Source organism: Dasypus novemcinctus, chromosome 16, assembly GCF_030445035.2.
Source record: "Dasypus novemcinctus isolate mDasNov1 chromosome 16, mDasNov1.1.hap2, whole genome shotgun sequence".
Classification (NCBI taxonomy): Eukaryota; Metazoa; Chordata; class Mammalia; order Cingulata; family Dasypodidae; genus Dasypus; species Dasypus novemcinctus.
In genome coordinates, this window is record NC_080688.1 from 91,152,396 (window position 1) to 91,176,462 (window position 24,067).

Below are 24,067 nucleotides of genomic sequence, written 5' to 3' on the forward strand. Positions count from 1 at the left end.
CTTTTCCATTCTGCCAGTCTATGTCTTTTGATTGGGGAGTTTAATCCATTAACATTCAATATTATTACTGTAAAGGCAGTTCTTATTTCATCCATTTTGATCTTCACATTTTATGTTATATTTGACACTTTTAGTTACTGTTACTGAAACAGTTGTCATTTCTAGACTCTATTCTAGGCCTCTCTCTCCTGTCTTTTCTTTTCAGGACTCCCTTTAGTATTTCCTGCAAAGCTGGTCTTTTTGTTATAAACTCTCTAAGTTTCTGTTTATCTGTGACTATTCTAATCTTACCCTCATTTTTAAAAGATAATCTTCCTGGGTATAAAATCCTTAGCTAGAAGTTTTTTTTCCTGCAGTATCTTAAATATATCATACCACTGCCTTCTTGCCTCCATGGTTTCTGATGAGAAATTGGCACTTAATCTTATTGGGTATCCCTTATATGTTATGCATTACTTTTCTCTTGCTGCTCTCAGAATTCTCTCTTTGTCTCTGGCATTTCACATTCTGATTAGTATGTGTCTCGGAGTTGGCCTATTTTTGGATGGGAGTACGTTGTGCCTCTTGGACATGGATATCTATGTCCTTCAAGAGGGTTGGGAAATTTTCCATCATTATTTCTTCAAATATTCCTCCTGCCCCCTTTCCCTTCTCTTCTCCTTCTAGGACAACCATGACATGCATGTTTGCATGTTCTTGCTGTCATTTAGTTCCGAGACCCTGTTCAATTTTTTCCATTCTTTTCATTTGTTCGCTTTCAGAGGCCATGTCTTCAAGCTCACTGATCCTTCCTTCTGCTTCCTCAAATCTGCTGTTACATGCCTCCATTGTGTTTTTAATTTCATTTATTGCACCTTTAATTCCCATAAGGTCTGCTATTTTTCTATGTATGCTTTCAAATTCTTTGTTCTCATCTAATGTCTTCTTAATACCCTTAATGTCTTTAGCCATCTATTGAATTTATTAAGGAGATTTGTTTGAACATCTAAGATTAGTTGCCTCCACTCCTTTATGTCATCTGCAGGCGTAGCTTGTTCCTTTAATTGGGGTATCTCTTCCTGTTTTTTGGAATGGATTTTAATTTTTTGTTGGTGTTTCTTCAATTGGCTTGCTAGATGTATTTATTCTGGGTGCAGTTTCTCCCTTTAGTTTGGGGATTTCTTATCTTTTCTCCCTTGCGATTGTGTAGCAGGAGCCAAGTATGTAGTTGGTGCATTAAGCTATGGAGGCTGAAGCTGCCCATGTTTCCCCAAGAAGTGATGAAGCTTCTCTCACCTTTCTCCTCTGTCAGGGGTAGGAACAGAGCTGTAGCCATGTATAATGATCCCAGTTGGGCACAAGACTGTCTGTAGTCACCTGGAGACACAGATGAAACTTCACACTTCTTCCTCCCCTACCTTAGGCAGGGATGGAGCTATAGTTTTGGTCAGCAATCTATGCTGTGTGGGTTCAAAATGACCACAGTTCCTCAGGAAAACAGATGTATCACCAGACCCTCTCCCTGCCAGAAGTGGAAATGGACCCTCTTGCGTGCCCAACAATCTAATCTCTATGGGTCAAATATGCCTGCTGTTGCCCTGAGAGGCTGAGGGAGTATTGTCCCTTCTACCCTTTAGGGATGGGAACAGAACCACAAATGCTCAACAGTTCAGTCCTGTAGGCTGAAAGTACCATCGTTGCCTGGAGAGGCTGAAGAAGCACCCTCTTATCCTATTGGGTAGTAGGGGTGGTTCTATGGGTGCTCAACAATTTAGTCCCTTTAAGCCAAGAATACCTGCCATTGCCTGGAGAGGCTGAGGAAACACCAGTCCCCTTCTATCCTCTTAAGGTTATGGGGTTGGATCCACAGGCACCCGACAGTTCAGTCCCTGTTGGCTGAAAGTACCCACCATTGTCCAGAGAGGCTGTGGAGACACCAGACCCCTCCTATCCTATTGGGAATGAGGGTGGATTCATAGGCATCCAATAGTCCAGTCCATGCAGGCAGAAGGTCTGCTGTTGCCCAAAAAGGCTGTGGAAAGACCAGCCCCCTTCTTTCCTACTGGGGAGTGAGGGTGGGTCCACAAGTATCCACCAGATCAGGTTGTGTGAGCCAAAAGCACCTGCAGTTACCCAATGAGGCTGGGCAAACAGTCCATCTATTCTCCTATTAAGGATGGAGGTGGAGCCACAGGTGCCCAATAGTCAGGCTTGTGCAGCCCAAAACTATTGCCTTGAGAGGGTGAGGCAACACCAGCCCCCTCTATCCTGTGGGGGGACGGAGGTGGAGATGGGCTCAAAGGCACTCAACAAACCTGTATGTGTGGGCTGAAAACTCCGGCCATTGCCCAGAGAAGACGATGATACCCAGCTCCTCTCCTTTTCTCTTGGGGAGTGGGGATGCAGCCCCAGATGTCTATTCAGCCTGTGCCAGTGGAGAGCACTTGCACTTCTCTGGAGAGCCGCGTGCAGGTCCTGCCAGCTGCCTCTCTGCTGGAGGTGGGGCTGGAGCCTAGCTTAAGGCTGCAGTCCCACCTTGGTGGAAAAAAGCCCGTCCTAACTTCACTGGATTTCAGTCAGCCCACTTCCTCTCATGCCAGGACGCGGAGTCAAATGGAGGCTACCAGACTCTTTCCAGTTTGGACATGCTCAGACCCTAGCTATCTCCAAGATTATACTTTAGCCAGCCAAGTCCACTAATCAGTAGCTGAGGTCAGTGGACATCTATCTCTTTCTCCACTGTTGATGGGAAATGACGCTTTTAACTCTGGCCACAGAACAGCTCCTGAGGAGGGCTCAAGCCCAGAGTAGGATGGGCACCAGACTCTGCGGTGTGGCTTGCAGCTTCCCAGAGACGTGGTGCAGGTCCCCCAGCTTCCTCCCTGCCGGAGACAGGACTGGGGTTTAGGCTAGAGCTGCAATCCAACCTGGGTGGAAGGAAGCCGGTCCTTAAAAGCACTGTGGTTTTCAGTCAGCGCCGCTTCCCCTCGTGCCTGGGGTTGATCCGGACTGGCGGGGGCGAGTCCAGGGACCTGTGGGAAGAAGCAGGGTGGGGCAGGAGTCAAGAGAAGAATGGAGGCAAGACAGGGTTCTGATCAAGCCTTGTTTATTGGGGGTAAAACACGGGGATATATAGTGAGGGAAGGGAACGTGTACATAGGTGATAGGCTGGTCTTGTGGGTGGCAGACGTCCAAGGAGGGGATTGGCCGACAGTTCGCGTCGGGTCTGCAGAGTTTCGCACCTTGCGCATGCATATTGCTGTGGTCACCAGAGTTGTGGCGGGAAGGGGAGAACAAAGAAGCAGGGAGGAAGAAGAATGAGGAAATGACAGGGCAGATTTGTGAAGCCTGCCATGTTGTGGGAGGGTGTAAACAGGTCTCACAGCGGGTGGCTCCCCACATGGGGTGGAGTCAAAATGGCAGCCACCGGCTTCCCTAGGACCTGAACAGGCTCAAAGTTTAGTTGTTCCCAGGATTCTACTTCAGCCCACCGGATCCACTAATTAGTAGCTGAAGTCAGTGCCACATAGTGTTTTCCTCCCGTTTTCACTGGGGAAACTAGAACTTCCAACTCCAACCACAGAATAGCTCCCGAGGCAGCTTGCACACCACGGGCACCGACCTCCCCAGCGTGGAGGGTTCTACGCACGATTCCTCTGTGCAGATGGGCAGTCTCCTCCTTCCACACTGTCAAGATGTTGCCAGATACTCCTCTGGTCTCCTGGGTCCTCTGAACAGGTGCTTTAGGCAGCTCTGGGTGACCACCAACTGCCCTGTTTCACAAGCTGACTCCAGGAGCGCCTCACTCTGCCGCCCACCGTCTTTTAAAAGTATCTGACGTCCAGTTACTCAAGTCATTCACCTACTCATTATCTGGAAGTGTACCAAAAATAGCAAGTAACTATTGATTACAGATGATAATTGTTCAGAGGTGTACCTTATTTATTCCAACATGTTATACATCAGATTGGAAAAGTGAAAGTACTATTATTTTAAAGTCTTCACCAACACATATCTTGATAAAATGTTTTTATCCATTATAATATATTTTCATCAAAACTTTGAAGCATTAGTATTAGATCTAGAAAATGTCCTCTAAATAATCTATTAGCAAAGCCACTGTCAAATCAATCACTGAACCCAGATGTGCTTTTTCTCAGAAAAAATGTGACTTCATTTTCAAATAAATGTGCCAATTCAATTTCCACGAAACCATTTTATCTCTGAGTGCAGTAACTGATAAGAGATGATTCCTATTTCCACATAAATTACTTTAAAAAGCATTGGCCGAATAATACCATTTAAATGGCAGCATCTAAGCTCTGTATAAATCAGGACTAAAAACTTTAGGAGCCACCCACTTGAGAATAAGCAGTGCCTCCAACTTCAAATTGGCTTTAAAACATGGAAAAGCAGAGCAGGTGTAGCTCAGTGGTTGAGCACCTGCTTCACATGTATAAGGTCCCTGGTTCAAAATCTGATACCACTACATAAATAAATGAATAAATCCCAGAAAAGCTGCTCTCCCGCCTGCCCGGCACTGCAGGAGAGCCCCCTGTGGGACCATGGGGTGCGGTCACCCCTCGGGCTGAAGTGTGGTTTGCTGGCCTGGCGGGGGGCGGTGGCCGCGGTAGGCTTATTCCAAACTGCTGCCCCCATAATAGGGTGGTTGGTCGGGCCCACCGCCACCCCTGAAGGAAGCTCGGCATGGGCGCAGAGTGCCCTCGGGTCTCCCCTTCTCGGCAGCCATGCTTCCGTGGCCGCCCCTCCTCCTGGATGGCGCCACACGATGCCTGTGGGGCGGCACCCTTCTTCTTCTTTCTCCCTGCGCAGGCACAGGGCGGAAAATTCCAGTCTGCCCTTTTTCCCTTCCCCAACAGCAGCAACAGCCAGGCGTGGGCGGAAAAATCCAGTCTGCCCTTTTCCCTCCCCCCGACAGCAGCAACAGCCAGGCGTGGGCGGGAAACTCAAGTCTGCCCTCCACCCCAGCAACAGCAGCCACCAATCCCTAAACCCTGCCCCTTCCCCCAGCAACAGCGACAGCCAATCCCTAACCACCACCCCTCCCCCGTCCAGTACCGCCCACTGACCTTTCGCCAGCAATCAATCAGAACAGGGCGTGGCTTCAACCAATCAGCCTTCCCCAGCCCCTATAAAACTGTTGCCTCTCCCTCAATAAAGTGGACTTGCGTGTTTACCTTGTCTCCGCGGTAGTTCTTCTGCCGTGCGCCCTCCAGTCCTGAGAGCCCCCGACAAGGGCCTGGCCTCCCTTGTCCTCAGTTCGTCGCCGGCTTCACCGGGCGACCCCATCAGCCGAACCGTGCAACCCCTTGTGAGACCGATCCCTCGTCTGCTGCCGGACCGACCCCTCGTCCCAAGTGGGACCGACCCTTCGTCCAGAGCTGGACCGACCCCTCGTCCGCAGCCAGACCCCACGTCTACCGACCGAGCAAGCCGCCGCAATGGGGCACTGTCCATACCAAACCTAAAAGCAAATCCAGTCATAGAAACAAATTAAGGATTTGGAAATTTTCTTTAACAGTTGTATTCCTAGTCATCATTTCCACTTTTCATCATCTCAGTGGTATTGCTATTTTCTTTGCCCTAATAGTGCACATATATTATTCACTGGGAATTTTCAAAACATCGGTGGACTCATTCTATATGGCATGTCTTTAACCTGTCACCATTTTTACCATACCCCAATGAATACCTCCAACTTCACGTTACCTACCAAGTTCAGTAGACTGGGTGTGAAGAGGGAATCTATTTAACTGCAGTGATGGCCTTGCACCTGCTACCTCATTTGTCAGCAGTGTATAGGGTTATAAGCTAGTCTACAGTCACACGGGATTTCCTAGCCTGTATTGTGAACCATGCCTACTACGATCTGATGGCGACTGCTTGAAAAAGTTATTTTTTGAAAGTTTAATACCTTCAGCCTTCATGAAAAAAATCAGTAACATTACTTTTAGAATTGGGTTACTTCAAATATAAACGGCATCACTACTGTTTGACAACAGTCTCCAGCTGTCTCCTTCAGGGGTGCATTCCCTGAAAACAGTGACGGTGGAGAGATCACTGAGGAAGGATGCCATCGCCCCTGCTGCCTGTTTGGTTATCCTCAGACGTTCAAACCGCCCCATCCCTATGCCAGGTATCCACAGGAAAGGCCCAAAAGACAATAGAGGGCACAAAGCCCCGCTTCAGACAGGGCCTCGTGAAGAAGCACATCCGCTTCTCACACCCCGCTACTTCCACTGTGGCTTTGCTGGACGGGGGCTTCACACCCTGGGGCAAAGCACAGTAGTAAAAATCAGGATGGAGGAATATGCCTCTTTTCTGAAAAGTGACAGAACAATTGTGAGGAGGGTGTGAAGGAAGAGTTGGCATGGCCGCTGGCCCAACCGGAAACGGGGTCCCCGCCAGCCCCGTTGCGCCTGCTAACCTCCTGGCAAGTGCCCTGCAGAAGGAGGTTGCCCAACACCTTCTGACAGGAAGCCAATCACCACAAACCCAGGGCGAGCGAGCAGGCGGCAGGTGCATCACCTGCACCTCCATCCCAGGAGTGGGAGGGCGGCCCAGGCTCTTTGGGTGGTCCTCACACGACAGCCTTTGACACAGCAGAGAGACCTGGCAGCTCTAAGAAAACACGACCCTCTCATAATGGAAAGCCATAGAGAAAAGCGTCCAATTCCTCTTCTTACTTGATACTAGTTGCATAAAATAGCAAAGTTAAAATTATGACTGAATTTTTTTTCCTTTTTTTAAACCATTGAGCTATACCTGCTTCCCTCTTTCTCCTTTATAACATGTTGTTTCCACAACAAATGAAAAAAAAAAAAAATTGGGGGCCAAAGCAGCAAATTGCTGAGTCAGTGATAAAAATGTCAAGATACATCTATTTGTTACAATTACATCATATATCAATCCTTTCAATACCTCCTAGTTCAGTTGACTTCACAGCTGATTTAGATAGCAACATTTTACATAATACTGAACAGGGAGCGGAAGTGGCTCAACCACTATCTGAAATATGGAAATATTTAAATAGGACCCTAACAAATATTCTCATTTTCTTTGAAAGAGCTTCTCAACTCTACTCCGTAGTTGTTGATTCTTCAATCTCGAGTGCTTTATTCTAAATAGCACACTCATAACCATCTGGAGGCAGGGGAAGGGGAGTGAGGTGAGCATACAGCCGAGGCATGAGGGGTCAGTGAGACCTGCAACCACACGAGTGCTGGGCCCTTCCCCAATTCATCAGCCGCATGGCAGGCCCTGGAGGTGGTGACAAACCTTCCTGGGGCTCCACGGTATCCTAGGACTTGGCCTGTAGTGCCCTGAAACTCCCGTTACAATTTCCTTTGCCAGAGATGGGCTCCCTGGAGGTGTGCGCTCACCTTGCTTTCCTGAAGAGGACCTGGCACATGGCCTGCCAGCTGCAGAAGTCAGGCAGTAGGCTCATGAGCCCAAAGGGATTCTTGCAATACACGTGAATTTATGGGAGTCCCTTAGCCCAAATAGAAATCAGCTCTGTTACTGCAAAACAAGTATTGTGATTGTGAGGATAAAATATGACTCATATAAATCATGCAAGACAGTGCTTGGCATCCAATAAGAGCTCAGAAACACCAGTAAATAAAAATGATAGTACTATATTAAATTGTATGATATATATTCTAAATTCTTATTAATAAAGCAAGCAAAAATGAGATTAATACTATTGCAATAGTAGGTTCACTATTATTGCAATCTCTAGTACTAGCAATGTTCCAGAGTATGTTATATTCTTTACTGTACTAAACCAATTCCACAACTAAAGCATCCTCAGTTATAATGTTGTAGAATTTGAGAGAGGTTTAATTATTTGCGTATAGAGGCCAGGACTCAGGAATGATTTTGAGAAGGAAAAATGGTTTATTGACAGCCGGCTGGACTCGGGAGCTTCCTGTTGCAAACCCCAGCCTCCAACAAGACTTTCGAGTTTCTTTTATACAGAGAAGAAAGGTTAAATGGTCCTTTTGTTTCAGTTCTCAAAAGGCTTGAATTAGCATATATATCTTCCACATCTTAGGTAAGCTTTTATCATGGACTTCAGGCATTCCAGATAAGCTTTTAGCATATTTTGTTTGTATTTCCCTTGAATACCTAAAGTTTATAGACCTTGCACTGTTAAACTGTTTCCTGGGACTGGAGTCGTTGCCATGGTCACCAAGGGCAGGACTGCAGTTTCTTACAGTCTCACACCCCCAAGTCACAGACAGCTGAGGTCTGAAGAGACAAAGAGCCTCCCACCCATAGCCCACATCAGTAATAAATATTAAACTGACTAAAAGAAGAAACATCTCAGCTCCTATCACTTTAAAACCTGGATATGGTCACTTAAGAAAAACTTACAGGACTTCACAAGCTTTATTTCCCCATCAGTAGAGAAATGTTACCTGCTCTCCATTCGTGAAATTTTATAGGAGTGGCCACCAAAATACTTTTAGATGACAGAAGCACTGCAGTAAGCTCTCATTTCTTGCCTTAACCCCTCTAGCAATCTGCCCATTTCCCAGACATACCCATCACCACCCTGCTGAAACACAAGTCTTGAGAAGCTGATTAACTGCTCAAGAGGAAAAAATGATTAACTTGACATGTGTGTCCTTGATGTGCAAGAACCAAAAAGCAGGCTAAAGGTCTTACAGCTCATTTTTCTTTAGTTAGCCACTGAATTACCCATGATTATGTATGTGTGACAGAATGTATGTTCTAAGAGCCCGGAATTTGAATATCTGCACATGATTAAACCTCCTCACAGGTATATGTGTCAAGGAACTCCACTTTAGTTCCAGGCTTATGTGTATTAATATTTGAATAGAAGATTCTGCTTAAGATAATTTTTCGCTTGCAATACAGCCAACTTTCCCCACTCCTACCCCATACATTCTCTCTCTTTCAGTGACAAAGGCAGAGAAAAGGTGAGGCATGCCACTGATTACCAAAATCTATACTCTCTTACTTCCTTTGTAATGTGCTTGAGTTCCTTCTGAAGAATTCACTGGCTCACCATTGGGCTATCATACCATTAGAAACATGCATAATCACGGCCAACTACCAAAGTACTTTGTGTCTAATAAATTCATCCCTCAAGTTTCCATGTTCAAAAGAAAAAAATATGGGGCAGAGAATAAATGGAAGACTAATAAATGGTAGCTAGAGCTACCAATGAGAAAATGAACAGTCTATAAGAATTCCCTGTGGCTCACTCCCCCAGCTAAATTTCTTTGACAATCAGATTCCAAATGCTCCATGATCTCCTTCAATTTTTTCCCCCACAAATCAGAGTCAACATTTCCTTAGAAGAGTACACAGATGTCTTGTATCTATGAATGAGGAATTCTTAAAACTTTAGATCCAGCAAAACTCAGAACCCCTTTGGAATGGCATTTTTTAAACTGAGATATTTTTAAACAAGCTGAGTTGTAAAGTCCTCTCAGAGTTTATAGGTTTTTGTTTATGTTGCTTTATTTTCATAGATTCAGGTTTACAGAAAAATTGCTCAAAAAGTACATAGTTCCCATATTATCCCCCTCCCCCAGCTTCCCCTATTATCACCATCTTGGATTAGTGTGGCAAATTTGTTAGAGTTGATGAAAAAATATTGATAAATGCCCACTAACTAAAGCCCACAGCTTTCACTGGGGTTCACTTTCTATGCTGTGCAGTCCTGAGGTTTTGACAAATGAACAATGCCACGTCTCCACCATTACATTATCATCCAGAATGGTTCTACTGCCCTGAAACTCCCCTGTGCCCTACCCAGTCATCCTACTCTCTCCCTGAACCCTTGGTGATCACCGATCTTTTTCTTGTCTCTGTAATTCTGCCTTTTCCAGCATGTCATGTCAATGGAATTCTACAGTACATCACCTTCTGGATGGTGTATTTTCAAAGAGATGACGCCTCTTCTATGGTCCTATCAATCACTTGTTCTTTTTAGCATCAATTAGAACAATTATTAGATATCTTTAAGCTACAATTTCTGGACCTTTCTTAATTTTCTTGAGAAAGAAACTGCATGCAATACTTGCTTATTCAATTAGCTATGAAGAAGTACAAGAAAAGATCCATAGACCGTTACCTTATCTCAAATCATAAACTTCTCAGGTCTGAATGATTAGCACATTAAATGATTCTGCTAAATAATTTGAGATTATAAACATTGAAGACAATTATATACCACATTGGCAGACAAATATGGTGGTATATTTAAAAGTCAGATATATTTTTAAAGATTGTATTCAGCTCAATAAGTAATCAACATATTGATGAAACATCAAAATAAAGATGATGAATAAAAAGGCACACTTCAGAAGAAAAGTCCAAGAGTAGAAAGAATAGAACAGCTTGTTTTGTTTCTAAGCAGACGTATTAAGATAATCTTTCAGGTGAAGGCTTCTTTCTGTCAGTCGAAGGAGACAGTTACTCTGGCTTTCTTTCTGTCCTCGGCTGAAGCAGTTCCTTCTTTGGCTGGCATCTGAGAAAGCACTTAGTCTTCTGTGTAGAGGCGATATATCAGGGCAACAAATAGCGCGGAGATGGCTGGAATCAACCAGTTGGTCCACCAGCTAGAGAGAAAGTGAGCCATGACGTTTGTGTGACATTTCGCGAGGGGATCTCAAAATGTTTGCTCCTCCTAATAGAAAACTCCCATAGCATCTTTTTCTTACCACAATAACCTACTTGGCTGAAAAGATAACTCTGAGTTCTCAAAAGTGATATGAGTGCAAGACAGGCCCTAGCCTAGGATCCCAGCAACTGCTCTATCCTGCGGGCATTGTGAGAAATCAGGTCCTGCTGGTTCCACGTCAGTCAGGGTCGACAAACACAAGAGCCCTTACTCGCTCTGCCAATAGACACTGCCTGTGAGCAAGGGCTTATCTAAAGGACATAAACCTGCATTAAGTATCACAGGTTAGCAAAAGCGGATTTTCTTTACATGCTTGATTCTAGCTAAATACATTAACAAAGAGTGAAAAACGGCACTAAATGGAGAGCTGGAAGACAAGGTTCTCACTACGGGTGAGCCCTCAGCAATCTCTAGGGCCAAGAGCTGTCCACGCGGGGAGTCAACCAAATGCAATTACTAAGGCTGCGACCAGCACCACGGCCCGAACGCTCGTGATCCAATTTAAAAACCTCATCTTGACAATCCATGCTCAGGAGACTTAAAGTGCTGGGGAGCAGCATGCTCAAACTAGGCACTCCGTGGTTCATATATCCAAACTCACAGAAGTCCTTAATTTACACACTGCCTGGTCCAAATGCACAAAATTTGGGTCTAGTATAAATACAGATTATTGTTCAAATAGGGACGGAGTTGTGAAGATCTCCAATTTAGATTTGAACTTATATTTAGACATAATTTCTTATAAAACAAATTAACGTACAAGTTTTAGAACCTGAATAAAGCCAGTTAATACCTACTTATAAATTTATTTTCTGTCAAACCTTTTATCTTTAATGCTCTTCACACAGCATTCCATTCAAAGAGCAAGTCAATATAAAGGTTAAGATTTCAAAAAGATTACAAGTATAGTTTTCGTCTCTGTAGAGTTTGGCAGGGTTCTTCAATTTCTATTTAGAAGGAAACTCACATATCAGTGAAAGTAAGGGGAGGCATGACCTGAGGGCCAGGAACATACAGAATACATGGGGCACTTAAATCTGACAGAATGAAATAACAGAGGCCTAAGTGTGCGGTTTTGAGCTTAGATCCCCCATCTCGCCCCCCGCCCCAAACGGAACTATTACGTAAGTCAATATGGTGGAGCTGCCAAAAAGAGTGACAGGAGCTTGGGCCACAATCAAGAATCTGGGACCAGAACAAGTGATTCATGCTACACTTGGATTTCTGGTTTCAACTTTAGAGTCAACATATAGGAGGGACAAAGGAAAACTGAACCATGCTTAGGGAAATAAAGTTGCTACGCATCAAATGGGGAAGGCAATGCAATGTTGGCCTGAAGAGTAAACAGCAGGCCATTGGGCTGACCAACTGAAGAAATGGCATGAGGAAGAAAGGAGATTCCATTTGTCCCATGTGTTCCTCAGGGCGGAGGGGGGGGTCGGGGCCTGCTGATACCCTCAACGGGCCTGGGCATGAAGGGGTGCCGATCACAGTCTGGACCACCCCCAAGAGGGGCTCTGTGGGAGGTCAAGCACCAGACGGGTGCTCAGGCAGGAAGGGACAGGAGACCCTATAATGACTCTGATTTAATGAGCCTTCCAATTCAAAAATGCTTTCAAACAATTCACCACATACCTGGTACGAGACTCAACAGTTGTAAGAAGAGTGTCCTGAAACACAAAAGAAAAAGAAAAGGAGGGTAAAAGGAAAATCTGAGTATTCAATTGACCAAAAGCCTGTTTTGAAAACACTGGAAGGAAAAATTACAACACAAACCTCTTTTCATTAAAATGTCTTATTTCACCATTTCTTTCAGTAGAAAAGATTTTAAAGAATTTTCTTATGGACTTAAGAGCACTACTTTATCTAGATAACTTGAAATAAAATGTTAAAAATTAACATACTCAATAAAATATCCTGCATATAATAGGCACCAAGATACTTCACATAAAAACTAAAAACTAATATTCATTTAAACATACATCTAGCATCCCCATTATCTTCAGGAAAAGCATATCTAAAGTATGTCAAAGCCATGCCTACCAAAATGAAAACTACGCATCATCACTTAAAGTCACAGCACCTTTCCCATCCTACCCCACCCTTCCTGAGCCTCCCTGACTCCAGGAAGAGCAAGGCCACCGCACGGCCACCACCGATGCACTGCGGGTAACAGCAGTCGGGGAGCAGTGTGGCCTGGTTCTACCAGTTACCGTCTGTTTTACCTTCCAGGACTTTCCAGGAGAAGCTCCTTTTGTCAGTATCAGAAAAGGGAACTAAAAGGGGCTGGAAAAATGCACGCTTCCCCAGACAGCTAAATGCAGAAGGCCTTGAAAACTTGTTAAGCATTCTTTTAATATTCCACACCAGCAAAACTATTAGTAAAGCGTGCAGCTGGGGAGGCTGTTTGTCAGGCAGCTGAAGAGGCTTCAGTCACCCTCCCTGTGGCTTGCCAAAGCACAGGAGAGAAAGCATTAGCAAGCAATCTGCTCTTTTTTGTGAGGCAAAGCTACACTCTGCAAAGCACTTAAAGAAACTCCTCTGAAAAGAGAGAGACCTTTCAGGGAAGAGCAAACAAAGCAGCCAGGAGACCCACCAACCTTGAAATATTGTCTTTAAGATTCCTGACATGGTAGAGGAAAAAAAGTCATTTAAAAATAAAACTTCACATTTATTATCTTTTCAAGCAATGTTAAATCTCAGAGGCTACAAAAACTACATAACTATTGCATGATTATTTTTCATATTTTGTATATAAGAATAAAATTAATAAGGATTACTGGAAATAATCAAAATATCCAAAAAACGTTATTAGCTATTAGTAGGGAAACATTATCAGTTTTGAAACTGAAAGAGTTCACTGAAGGTAAAATATTGCCAAACTAGAAAGTTAAGCTAGAAACAGCAAAGAGAAGGCAAACATGGGAAATCCATTACATTGTTATATTCGAGCAGGATCACAGGCATTTTCTCAAACATGAAACATGCTGACCATTCCTTGGAAGCTCAGCTAGCCAGCCCTTCCTCTCCTTTATTCTCACTGGGAGCAACCACCAACAATGATCTTCTACAGAGTTGAACGAAAACACATTTTTGATTGCTTATCCTCTGCTAGGCTCTATAACTCTGGGATGCTCGAGAGCTACATCAAGCCTGAATGACCACTTACCACTTGGATGGTGAGCTGGTTTGAGTCTTTTGTGGACCCCAGAAAAGTATGTTCTTAAGCTAACTGAATGCTGTGCATGTAAACCTGTTCCATGTGGGACCTTCTGGCTAGAGTCAGTTAAGGGACCTTATGAGGAGATCGCTTTTGAGGAGATCGCGTCAGTTAAGGGCTTTTGGTTAGAAAGGGTGGGTCCTAATCCTCTTCTGGAGTCCTTCAGAAAATGGAGGGTTAAAAAGCCACAAACATAGGAAAAAGGCTGGAGAGACAAAGGCCCCCAAGAGACTGAGAGAAAAGGCCCACAGAGAGAAAAACCTGAAATAACAAAGCTTGAAGGAGAAGAGACACACTGGAACCCTGCTAAGTGCCTGATAGTCCACAGCTGAGCTCAGAAGAAAGTGAGCCTGGAAGGAAAGGTGGGACTCCAGCAGAGCTGCCACCGTGTTTAGCCATGTGGCAGAGGGTCACCAGCAGCCACCCCTCAGTGAGACAGCATTTCTGACAGCTTGATTTGGACATTTTCATAGCCAATTTATTAAGCTTTTAACTCAATAAATTCCTATTGTAAAAACCAACCCATTTCTGGTATACTGCTCCCAGCAGCTTTTAGCAAACTGAAACAGATGATAAAGGAAAGTATCTTTAGAGACCAATGCTCTGTGGGCCTAAATGGCGTTTATGTGTGTAATTAACATGTCTGTCAACAAGGTGTTTGCACCATGACCTTGGGGTGTTCATTTTCTATTAGGAAAAGCTAACCTTTAAATCAATACACGGTAAATTCCCATAAAAATATGCAATGCCCAGCTATCAAGTTTTTGCAAATCTAAGTACTCTCTAACACAAGGAGTTCTTAACGAGGGTCCCCCGACCCGCAAAGAGTCTGTGGAAAGAATTCAGGGGGTCTGTGAGCTTGAATTGAAAATTCAAAAAACATTATTCTTGTGGGGAAGTGTTGGTGCGAGTGTGGTATATTTATTAAATGATACACAGCATAGTGTGGACTTAGTAAGGGGGTTTGTGGTGACTGGCAAAGGAGTCCGTGGAACAAAAAAGGTTAAGAACCCCTGTTCCAATAGTTAATCTAACTTGACCACTCCTTAGCTGGAAGAATTTCTCCCTTAAAATACTACTGGTAGAGTGAGGCCTTTCACTTCAAGTCCAGAGTCTATGGAAGAAGCTTCAGAGGCTACAACTGACAAGCCTGGAGATGGGAGATGGCCCTGGTTCCGTCCAGTGTGACTTTGAACAAGGCACTCAACACGTCCTAACTTTATTGTCTTTACCTTCTCAGGTAGGTCGATCGATCTCACAGGGCTGCTGTGAGAACCAAATAACTTACATAACAAGGCTGTGAAAACTTTAACAAATAAAGGGTACTGTTATCACTAATATCTTCCATGTAAGGAAATTTAAGGACTTGAAGATAAATTGATAGTGTGTGCAATTTTTGTGTCTACACATTAATAAATGTGTGCAATTTTTGTGTCTACAAATATCTTCTTAGTTTGACAACTTAACATCATGCTTTCCTTTAGGCAGGTCAAGTGAATAACTTTTGGTACACCCCAGTTCAGAATTCAATTAGGTATTTTAAGCAGGCAACATTTTAAAAATTCAGACTACAGGATGTATCTATCAGCCAGAAGATACATGGATGGTAATACAGGCACACACACACAATAAAGGAAATACTTATTGTGTGATGTATGTATCTTAAAAAAAAAAAAGGTAATAAAAAAATAAAATAAAAATACTAAAATTAAAAAAAAAAAATTTTAGGACACACCTGTCTTTTGGTAAGGTGATAAGAAAGACAAAGCCAGACAAGTGCTAATTTATTTTCTTACATTTTATTTATTTAAGGCTTCTAAGAAAAATAGCAAGTTCTTGCCCCTCCAGTTATCCTCTAATTTAAGCAAATTTTAAAATAAAATACCCAAAAGGTATTCAATCTGTAAAATCCCTGGAAAGAGTAAAAATGATCTACTTTCAAAGTTAGTAGATTCTTAAAACTCCAGGAGGTCTTCTTTACCCAGCAAGATGGTCAAGTATCAATGCTAATGATGAAATGAAGCTAACCAAAGCCTCTCGGCACAGAGGCGGTTCCTCCTGTAGTTGTCAGGAAATCAAAAGCCCCAGAATTCAGCATGTGACCGTGTTCTGTCTCTAATATTCTAGGTATTAAAAGTGGCCAGCAATTTAAGACAGAAAAATAAGTACAAATAGAGAATAGGCAATAAGCATAACATAGTATGGCTATAATGCACACGTTCTGAAAGTCAATAAAGAGGGGCCAAGTCTGTGCTTCAAAATTAAGGCAACTGTGTTAAGAGGGGTGCCCATCACCAACCCCTAACCTCTCTGTGAAGTAGTGCTTTCTGTGTGTAGCCTTCCCAGTTAGGGCTGTGATCTGACTGCAGTGGATCTAAATTCACATGAGGCATGTCCTGTCACTGTTTTATTATAGTTGAATGACTTACACCAAGATTATTAATACACTGAACAAATGAAAGCAAAAAATATCTACTTTCCATGACAGACTTCAGGGGAAAAAAACAAAAACTGCATGTATTATAGAATTTCAGCTGTACAAAAAGTAACCTCCAAAGAGGTAACAAAGTCATGTGACCCTAAGAAGCCACCTACATGCTGAAGTCCAGCTTTTATCTTCCTGAAGGACTGCTGTCACCAACACTGAACTTAAGCTCCATGAAAGAGGGAAAGGAGAGAACACAAACCAAAGTACTCTGTACTCAACGGGCATTGCACAAGGTTTGTTTGTATTGCACTATCTGGGTGCTGAGGTAAATATGGCCTTTAAGCTTGAATTATTGGTTATCTGCTTTGGTTCTGTTGTAGATAAAAGACAATGTCTTGTCAGCAACAACTGGCAAAAGGCGTTTGGTAGCTCTGACTATAACCTCAGTTGTTGTACAAGTTCAATAGAATCTTGCTCATGACCTCTCTCTAGTAAAACCAAGAGCATAAGCCCACACAGAAAGTCACACTTTCTTTGTCATTTTTTTTTTTAAGCAAAACTTCTGCCCGTGGCCCCTAGCAACAGGACCTGGTCTGCCCACGTGGACTTTTCAGGCACTCTGCCTAACCACTGCACGGCTCACCAATTTTTACTATCAATTTATCTTCAAATCTAAGTGAGGTGACCAAACAGCTCCAAGAGGCTTAGTGAACCACACTTAAAGTGAGAATTACTAGAGTTATTCTCCTTTCCTAAAGACAAACATATAAAAAAGTTATTACTTAAGTTAATTAACATTAAATCATCCAACTAATATTTATTGGTCACCTACTATGTCCCAGAGTCATAAAGATGAAGATGGGGCAGTATCCTCAACGAAATAAGACTTCTATTCAATTCGATTTTAGTCTTCTGAAAATAAGGATTCTGTCGTATCATTCATATTCAAAGCACAGTGCTATTTATTTTTAAAAAAAAAAGTAGTGATTTAAAAGTATTAATAATTATGATGAAAAGTATTTTAAGAATTGAAATTGATAACAACACACAAGGCTATCCTAATAAAATATACAGACTGGTCTTTACAAGTACCAATTTTGTTAGACCAACAGGTTACATGTTTATCTTACCATGAAAGACCTGTGCCAGGTAAATGATATGAAGTAAGTAAAGGTACCTATACCCACTGAGATATTTGAGAAGGTTCCACTTACCGAAGGTTGGACTATCTTTGATCTGTCATCCTGTAAGAAGAAAATAAAGCACATTAAAGAATCAGAAAACACCACTAAAATGATCTTTTCTGGAAGGCTCAATTTTACTGAGATTTTAAAATTCAGTAATCACCCTTTCAAGTTCATCTTTCTTAGTTTGGTAAACACACAGTTTGATCTATCTGACTTGACTGCAAAAATTAACAGTAGACTAAGCACCAAGAGGTATTTTCTATCTGGAGTTCCAAAGTTCAGAATAGCATCCATCAATGCCATATTTATAATATATACATTTATGAGGCTCAGGTTATGATCTTTAATTTCAGAAGTCGACCTAATAGATTTGTCCCTTTCCTCTCAAATGTCATTTGAGATATGCACATATATCCTCATTCTCTGTGAAATCCTCAGTGAACTCCTGCAATCCCTCAACTATAGGGTCATAAAACTACTTTTACCCATTTTTAACTTCTGCTTCATTCAGTCATTACAGAAGCACTAACTCTGTACAGGGACACTTTTCCTTGTTTTCAGGACTTCCTCTGTCTGCTCACTGGGGATAAGGCTATGGGCCTCTACTATTTCTCCTTGTTAAGCACCTCTTCTTCCCACCTCAGGTCGCTACTTGTAACATACCATGAGCTGGGACAGCAGAAAGGGGGAGACTGGCTCTGAAGAGCAGCCCAACTGCTGCAGAGGGGAGAAGAAAACAACTCAGGGCACAACCGTGGGGTGGCCCACGACTCTAGATGCTCGGAGGGCTCTCAGCTCCCTTCTAGAAGTGAGGGGCACAGACCAGTCAAGTTGGAGGCAGTCATTTCAAACGCCCCCCAAGGGCCTGTGGTCATATCTCAGTCCTGTGTCTACGTTAAAGTCGAAGTGGGCCAGCTTTTTCCAAAAGCCAGTCCATGGATTGGCTCCAAAGCTGATACTCTTCAAGGTCAAGGACACAGTGAGAAAAAGGGGGGCAATGTGCTTTTATTTTTTTTTTTAAATGTATCAATTCTAGTATTAAAATATCTCTAAACATATGAAAGTAGAAAATGCTTTCTAACAAAAGATGTTTTGGCCAAAAATGAAGAAAGAAATCTATTCTGAGTCAATATTCTCCACTATCTCCACCCCTTGCCCACCCCTTGACCACACACCCCCAGGTTGTAAAACCTTTAAGTCAAAAGCACGCCCGTGGGCCTGGCCTTGGGGTTAGGGATTCTGATTCTAGATCTTCGTTAAAATTTAATCAGTAAAATACAAGGAAGTTTCTGGTCAATTTCTTTATGACAGAAATGGTGTTCCAAATTCAAGAGGCATTGCTTTTGCTTTAATCCTTTTAAAATTTTATATATATGCAAAATTTGGCTAAGGTCTACCAATAGCCTTAAAAAGAAATAGCCCTCAAAAATGTACTTACTGGATGAAGCTCCCCGATAATATATGTTTTGGACAGTTCTCTAGCATCTGTAGAATGCCCAACATCCTCAAAGTTTTCTGTGGCATCTCCTCCAGCTTGTTCCCTTAAGACTTCCTCCCCACCGGGATGCTGTTCAAAGGACAAACAGTTTTTTCAGGCAAAAACAGTTGAAAGGAAATGGCCAGTTTATTGAACCAAAGGTTGCACTAGAAGTCACAGATGACAATGGATGAATATAACTTGTCCATAATGTGATGAAAACAACATATACCTTGGTATTCAATTTCCTTCTTGAAAGTGCAATAAAATCTTTCTCCAATAATAAATTTTAATTTCTCCATATTATTTACATGGCAATAAAAGCATTAAGCACATATTTTTTAATCCTTTGGTAATGCCTTCTTCACTCTCCCATAGAGTTCCCAGATTTACACTAATCTTTTCCCAAATTATGTGTCCTTGACGCCTATACCTATAACTTACCCACTTCTGACTTCTTTAGCCTAAATGTGTGTTATTTATGCCATTATAAATTAGATTATAACCCACAAAGGCCAGGACTGGTATGTCAGGTCTCTTTGGAAAACGCTGACAGCCTGCAATGTACCAGAACTGGACAGACAAACAGGCCCCATGCCTTTGCAGAACTTACTTTCTAGTTGGGATTCAAAGAAAAGGAAGTAAGGACAGTGACTAGCTCAAAATGCAACAACTGAGATATATACACAGAATGGGAAAAAAGAAGCAAAGAGTAGAAAGTCCAATTCTACAGGAGGAAAAGGGAGGAAAGAGCCTTGTGTGATAAAAGCATTCTTTTATCATGCTTTTAGCTGCTTTTCTTAGTAAAACAGAGGAGGGGCATGATGGGGATAGGGAAGATTTTTTCCTCTAAGATGGGTGACAAGTGGAACCTAGTTACCGGAAAAAAGAGATGTAGTCTAGAGACTCTTAGGGAAAAAGAGTCAAGAGAAAAGAAAATAAGCATTATTTAATTTTGTAGGGGGAAAAAACTTCTTAAATTGAGCTGGAGTTTTATCTTGGATCAAATTCACCCTGCCCCTGAGGGAATCCCTGCAAGAGACCAACAGCTGAAAAGGGCAAGTGTCCCTTGCATAACTGACTGCAGGCAGTTCTTAATTTCTCCCCAAAATGCACGAAACAAAGACACACAGCATTTTAGAAAGATGGATAACTACTCTGCTTGAAAACCTGTTTCTGAGGAAGGGGATTTGGTTCAACAGATAGAGTGTCTGTCCGCCTACCACACGGGAGGTCCAGGGTTCAAACCCAGGGCCTCCTGACCCAAGTGATGAGCTAGCCGATGCACAGTGCTGATATGTGCAAGGAGTGCTGTGCCACACAGGGGTGTCCCCCACGTAGGGGAGCCCCACGTGCAAGGAGTGTACCCGGTAGGGGACACCCATCCAGCGTGAAAAAAGTGCAGCCTACCCAGGAGTGTGCTGCGCACACGGAGAGCTGATGCAGCAAGATGACGCAACAAAAGAGACACAGATTCCCTGTGCCGCTGACAAGATTAGAAGCAGACACGACACAGAAGAACACACAGCAAATGTACACTGAGAGTAGACAACTGGGGGGGAGGGTGGAGGAAAGATAAATAAAAACTAAATCTTTAAAAAATAAAATAAAATAAAACCTGTTTCTGCTCCTACTTTGTTTAAGTATATCTAGTGTTAGAGAAATCTATTTTTTTCCTGCCCTCATGAGAGAGAGGAGGGGAGGGAGAAAAGAAAACGTCCTGGGTTATGGATGACTGCTTTTAAAGTAGATAAAATAGGGCAGCAGACTTGGCCCAATGGATAGGGTGTCCGTCTACCACACGGGAGATCCACGGTTCAAACCCCGGGCCCCCTTGACCCGTGTGGAGCTGGCCCATGCACAGTGCTGATGTGTACAAGGAGTACCCTGCCACGCAGGGGTGTCCCCTGCATAGGGGAGCCCCACGCACAAGGAGTGCACCCCGTAAGGAGAGCCACCCAGCGCGAAAGAAAGTGCAGCCTGCCCAGGAATGGTACTGCACACACAGAGAGCGGACACAGCAAGATGACACAACAAAAAGAAACACAGATTCACAGTGCCGCTAGTAACGATAGAAGTGGTAAGAACACACAGTGAGTGGACACAGAGAGCAGACAACTGGGGAGGAGGGAAGGGGATTGAAATAAAAAATAAATAAAACTTTAAAAACAAATAAAGTAGATAAAATACTGTACAAAATAAATGAATTGATGTTAAAATACTTTCTCCCTACCTTAAAGATTTTTTTAAACAATAAGAAAACCAAAGCCTAAAAACTGGTATATTAGAACAAAATAACACAAGTCTTGGTAGAACAGTAAATGATAATGAGATTGGCTTATTGCAATATACTATTTTCCTTGACATATATTTATGTTACGGGGGAAAGAGAGAAGGAGATGGAGACTAAGACCTACCTTGCCAAGTAAATCTAGTCTAAATCACAATGGTCTGAAAGTTGGCAATTTATCATGCCACTCTTCTTACTCTTGTTAGTAAACACACATAGCAGTTTTAATTAATGCAAATGACATTTTAAGACTAAAGGAAATGTTGTTCCCCCTTACCTGTCAGAATTCCTAAGTGACAAAAAAAAAAACTGGGAATGCGGATATTTATACCATGTTGAATATCCCCAGTATATGACAGCAATTTCTGTCCAAAAACTCACAGAAAATTTATACCATCCTTTGAATAAGTTACAGTATTCGGGGATAGTCAAAGAAAAGGAAAGGCTTCAGAAAAGTGGCAGAAAAACAGGTGACTGAAACAATCTGATGATTTTCTGAGAGATTTAAGGAGAAGGTCCAAACGCCAAGACACTAAGTAGGCAAGGTGAGAAGTATGGAGAGATTACATTCTCCTCAAGAGTCTGAGCCGCCTGAAGCTGTGCTTAGATTCAGGGGACAGTCTGTCAGAATCTGTCCACCGGTCCCCCAAGTGGTGGCCAGAGAGAAAGACAGGCAGGGGGTTTCAGGTGCAGGTGAGGAGGAGCCCGAGGAGGGAGCTGGGACAGCTAGGGGAAAGCAAGCCATTGCCACCTGTGCTGTCCCGCCCACACAGGCTTCGACTGTCCTAGGATGTTTGAGTCATGCCACGCTCAAGACTAAGTCACTCACATTCCTGCCCTCATGGGATTCTCAACCTCACAGGGGTCCATTAATGAGCAATCCTTAACCAAGTGCAAATGAAATAAAGGAGCGCCTGCCAACAGCCCCGAGGAGGGAGTGATGCTTCTCGAGGGAGCCTGGGCTAAGGGAAGAAGGCACTGCAGTTAATGGGGCAGAGGTGCAGGGAGGGAGGGTGCACTGCAGTTCAAGAACTAGAGGTTGGCTGCGCTGGGGCTCTGCAGGCAGGGGGCACGGGCACAACCGAGAGGTGCTGGTGCCAGCCCACGGGGGGCCTTCCCGGCCTCCGTAAGGGCTTTGATCTTTATCCTGTGAGCAATGAGGAGTCAGACAGGATCGAAGCAGGGAAGATAACAAAATCACACATATGTTTTAAAATACAGCTTGGCCTTCAGAGTGAACAGACAGCCACAAGGGCAAGAGAGTTCCTAAGGCCATGCCCACAGCCTAGGCAGAAGCGGTGGCCTGTGGGGTTGGGAAGGCATGAGGAGGTGACAGAAGAGTGGAGAGTAGGACTTCTGGACTGACAAGACAAGAGACAAGACAAGATGGCTCAGGATGACTCAACTTTTCAGCTTGCACAGTTGAACATGTAATGGTACCAACTCCTGGAATGGGAATACTGCAAGAGGCCAGATGTAGGGGATAAACTGTTTACCAGAACACAGCCACAAATTCACTGTGCCCACCTATCTTGTGAGCCAACAATTCCCTTCATGAGCTTTAGTGAAGGTTACCCAAATCTACTTTGCTCCTAACATAAGAAAATCCCCAAGTATAAATGAGGAAATACCAATACAATCACTGGAATTAGCTTTTGCCTTTTGTACCTATGATTTAAGGGTTATTTACAGGAAAATAAATAGGAAATATGTTTAAAAGATTAAAGGTTGGCATAGTTCATAATTCAGAAGACATTAACTGCTCCAACCTCTACTCATCCCTAAGGATATCTTGGGAAACACATGGTGGTTCTCTGTCTGTTATAAACAGTAGTGGAAGTCTCCAAGCCCTAAGATTATAACTGGCTTTATACGTCTCATGGCATCAAGGCTCTCAGCAAAGTCTGACACAGAGGATCCTACCTCCTTGAACAGCTTTCCTCCCGTGGCTGCCAGGACATGGATTCTCCTAGGTCCCTTTCCATCTTCCAGCCAATACTTTTCCAGCTGCTGATCTCCATATCTAAACGTGAGCACCCAGGGCTCAGTCCCTCTCCCAGTGATCCTAGTGATCCTGTCTGGTCTCCCAGCTTTGAATGCCATGCCCTCTAAAGAATCAGGTAATAGTGACATCTCTGGCAGCTCCTGATCTCCAGATTCACACAGTCAACAGGCTAGTTACCATCTTCACTAAATATCTGATGCACACCCCAAATTTAAAATGCCACAAACGCAATGTTTTACTTCCTTCCCAAAATACATTCCTTCCCAATCTTCTATCCTCAGTAAACGTTGCAACCATGCACCTAGCTGTTGCAGCCAAAACCCCAGACATCAAACTTTATCGCCCTTTCCTTCTCATTCCAAACCATCAGCAAACCCAGTTGGCTACCTTCAAAATACATTCCGATCTAATCATCTCTCACCACTTTCCCTGCAGCCACCCTAGAATAAGCCACCAACATCTGCAAGGACAGCTACAACAGCCTCCTAACTGGTCTCCCCGCCAGCCTCTCGTTCCTTCCTACAATCAACTCCCGTACATCATGTCATGAAGACCCGCAGAAGATGTATACCACCACCTAGGTGTGGCAGATGGAATTAAACACCCTGACAAAAGGCATGTTCTTAATCTTAAACCACACCCTGTGGGAGTGAAACCATTTGAAAATAGTATCTTTGAGTAAGTTAAGGTAGGTCCTTTGTGAATAGGCTCTTCCAAGACCCTACTTAGATGGGACCAATAATCAGGGCGTCTTAATTATTAGAGGCTTGATAAGGAGGTGCTGGAATCTGGAAGTCAGC

The 24,067-nt window shown here is 43.3% G+C and overlaps 1 protein-coding gene across 1 annotated transcript in view; it reads right to left on the reverse strand.

The window, feature by feature from the left end:
• Positions 1-7,876: 7,876 nt before the first annotated feature.
• CYB5A (cytochrome b5 type A) overlaps positions 7,877-24,067 on the reverse strand; it is a 32,258-nt gene continuing 16,067 nt past the window's right edge. Inside the window, exons 2-5 of the mRNA XM_058277893.1 lie at positions 18,934-19,062; positions 17,523-17,552; positions 12,296-12,330; positions 7,877-10,598 (exon numbers count right to left, since the gene is read on the reverse strand). Coding sequence (XP_058133876.1) covers positions 10,520-10,598; positions 12,296-12,330; positions 17,523-17,552; positions 18,934-19,062 — 273 coding nt within the window. The 3' untranslated portion in view covers positions 7,877-10,519. The remainder of the gene's footprint in view (positions 10,599-12,295; positions 12,331-17,522; positions 17,553-18,933; positions 19,063-24,067) is intronic.